At 52.7% G+C, this 1,481-nt stretch overlaps 1 protein-coding gene across 1 annotated transcript; it reads left to right on the top strand.

The window, feature by feature from the left end:
• Positions 1 to 724: 724 nt before the first annotated feature.
• Positions 725 to 1,471, top strand: LOC103680447 (mas-related G-protein coupled receptor member D-like; the record flags this gene model as incomplete). The annotated part of the gene is made up of 1 exon (XM_008709967.2): positions 725 to 1,471. A coding segment is annotated over exon 1 (747 nt), but the record flags the coding sequence as incomplete, so codon positions are not given.
• Positions 1,472 to 1,481: the final 10 nt, after the last annotated feature.

Raw genomic sequence — 1,481 nt, 5'->3', positions numbered from 1 at the left:
CCAACGGGAACAGGCATGAGGATGTTGGACACAGCATTTCTACAATCCTGGGACTGAAGAACCACTTATGTACATTGTAAAATCGAGACCAACAAACTACTTTTCCATACAGCCACCTGCAAATATCCTTTAAGAAAAACCACACTGCTGAGTGAAGAAAAACAGCGTAAATTCTAAATCACAACAACGTTTGTGTAAATTTAAAAAACTTCTGAGCACCCACCTGTTTGGAGAGAGGGCTAGTTAGACAGGATAGGACAGCTGGCAGCGGCGCTGGGATGGGGATGGAGATGGAAACACACACCCGTGTTTAATCTGGTTTTAAATGGCCTAGTGGTCATCCTGTGCTGCAAAGTGAGGGCTGGAGCTAACCCTATTAGCACCAAGGTGCCATCCTAAAAAGTGAATTCAGGGATTTGAGCAGTATTGGGGAATTGATGCAATGAATACATGAACAGAAAACCTTTGATGAGAGTCAATACTTCCTCATATTAAAAAAATAAACTTAGAACACAAGAGAATCTCTTGACAAAGGGCGCTTAGAACTTCGGGAATGTCATGGTGGGGGAGGACGAGTCAGCAGGCTGGGAGCAAGGGAAGCAAGACACTGGTCCAGCCTGGTGGTCATATTTCTTGCAAACAAAACCCAGGTGAGAGCCCCAAAGCAGGAAAGTCAGGGGGTGGGTCCCCCAAAAGTCACACTGGTCCATCTCTCTTCCACAGGATGAATGAGAGTAATAATGGCTGGAACCGGTTTTCCGCCATAAACAGCTTCACAATAGACAAGCTAGACACAGCTGCTGAGGTGCTGAGCTCCCTTGCCACGCTCACCTGCGTGTGCGGCATGATGGGCAATGGCCTGGTGGTCTGGCTGCTGAGCTGCCGGGGGCAGAGGACCCCATTCTGCACGTACGTCCTCCACCTGGCCGTAGCTGACTTCCTCTTCCTCCTCTGCACAGCCGTCACGCTCTATCTAGAAACGCCCGTGCTGGCCTACGAGGTGATGCAGAGAGTGAAGTTCTTCGCCTACACCGCAAGTCTGAGCCTGCTGACGGCCATCAGCATGCAGCGCTGCCTGTCTGTACTCTTCCCCATCTGGTACAAGTGTCACCAGCCCCAGTACCTGTCAGCCGTGGTGTGTGCCCTGCTCTGGGCGCTGTCCCTCCTGATGAGCGTGGTGGCCGCACTCTTCTGCAGCGAGCTCTGGCTCGGCGTGGAAAGTCAGTGTTTCATGGTGGACTCTGTCTTCAGCTTCCTCATTATGGGGATCTTCACCCCAGTGATGGTTCTGTCCAGCGTGACCCTCTTCGTGCGTGTGCGGAGGAGCTCACGGCAGTGGGGGCGGCGTCCCACAAGGCTGTACGTGGTCATCCTGGCCTCCGTCGTGGTGTTCCTCATTTGTGCCCTGCCCCTCGGCATCAGCTGGTACTTCCTCTACTGGCTGGACCTGCCCAAGAGGCAGAAGATTCTAGCCCTCCACG

This window comes from Ursus maritimus, unplaced genomic scaffold (assembly GCF_017311325.1).
Source record: "Ursus maritimus isolate PB19 unplaced genomic scaffold, ASM1731132v1 scaffold_603, whole genome shotgun sequence".
NCBI classification, from domain to species: domain Eukaryota; kingdom Metazoa; phylum Chordata; class Mammalia; order Carnivora; family Ursidae; genus Ursus; species Ursus maritimus.
Note: the sequence above shows the minus strand (reverse complement) of the source record. Positions and strands in the feature narration are given on the sequence as shown.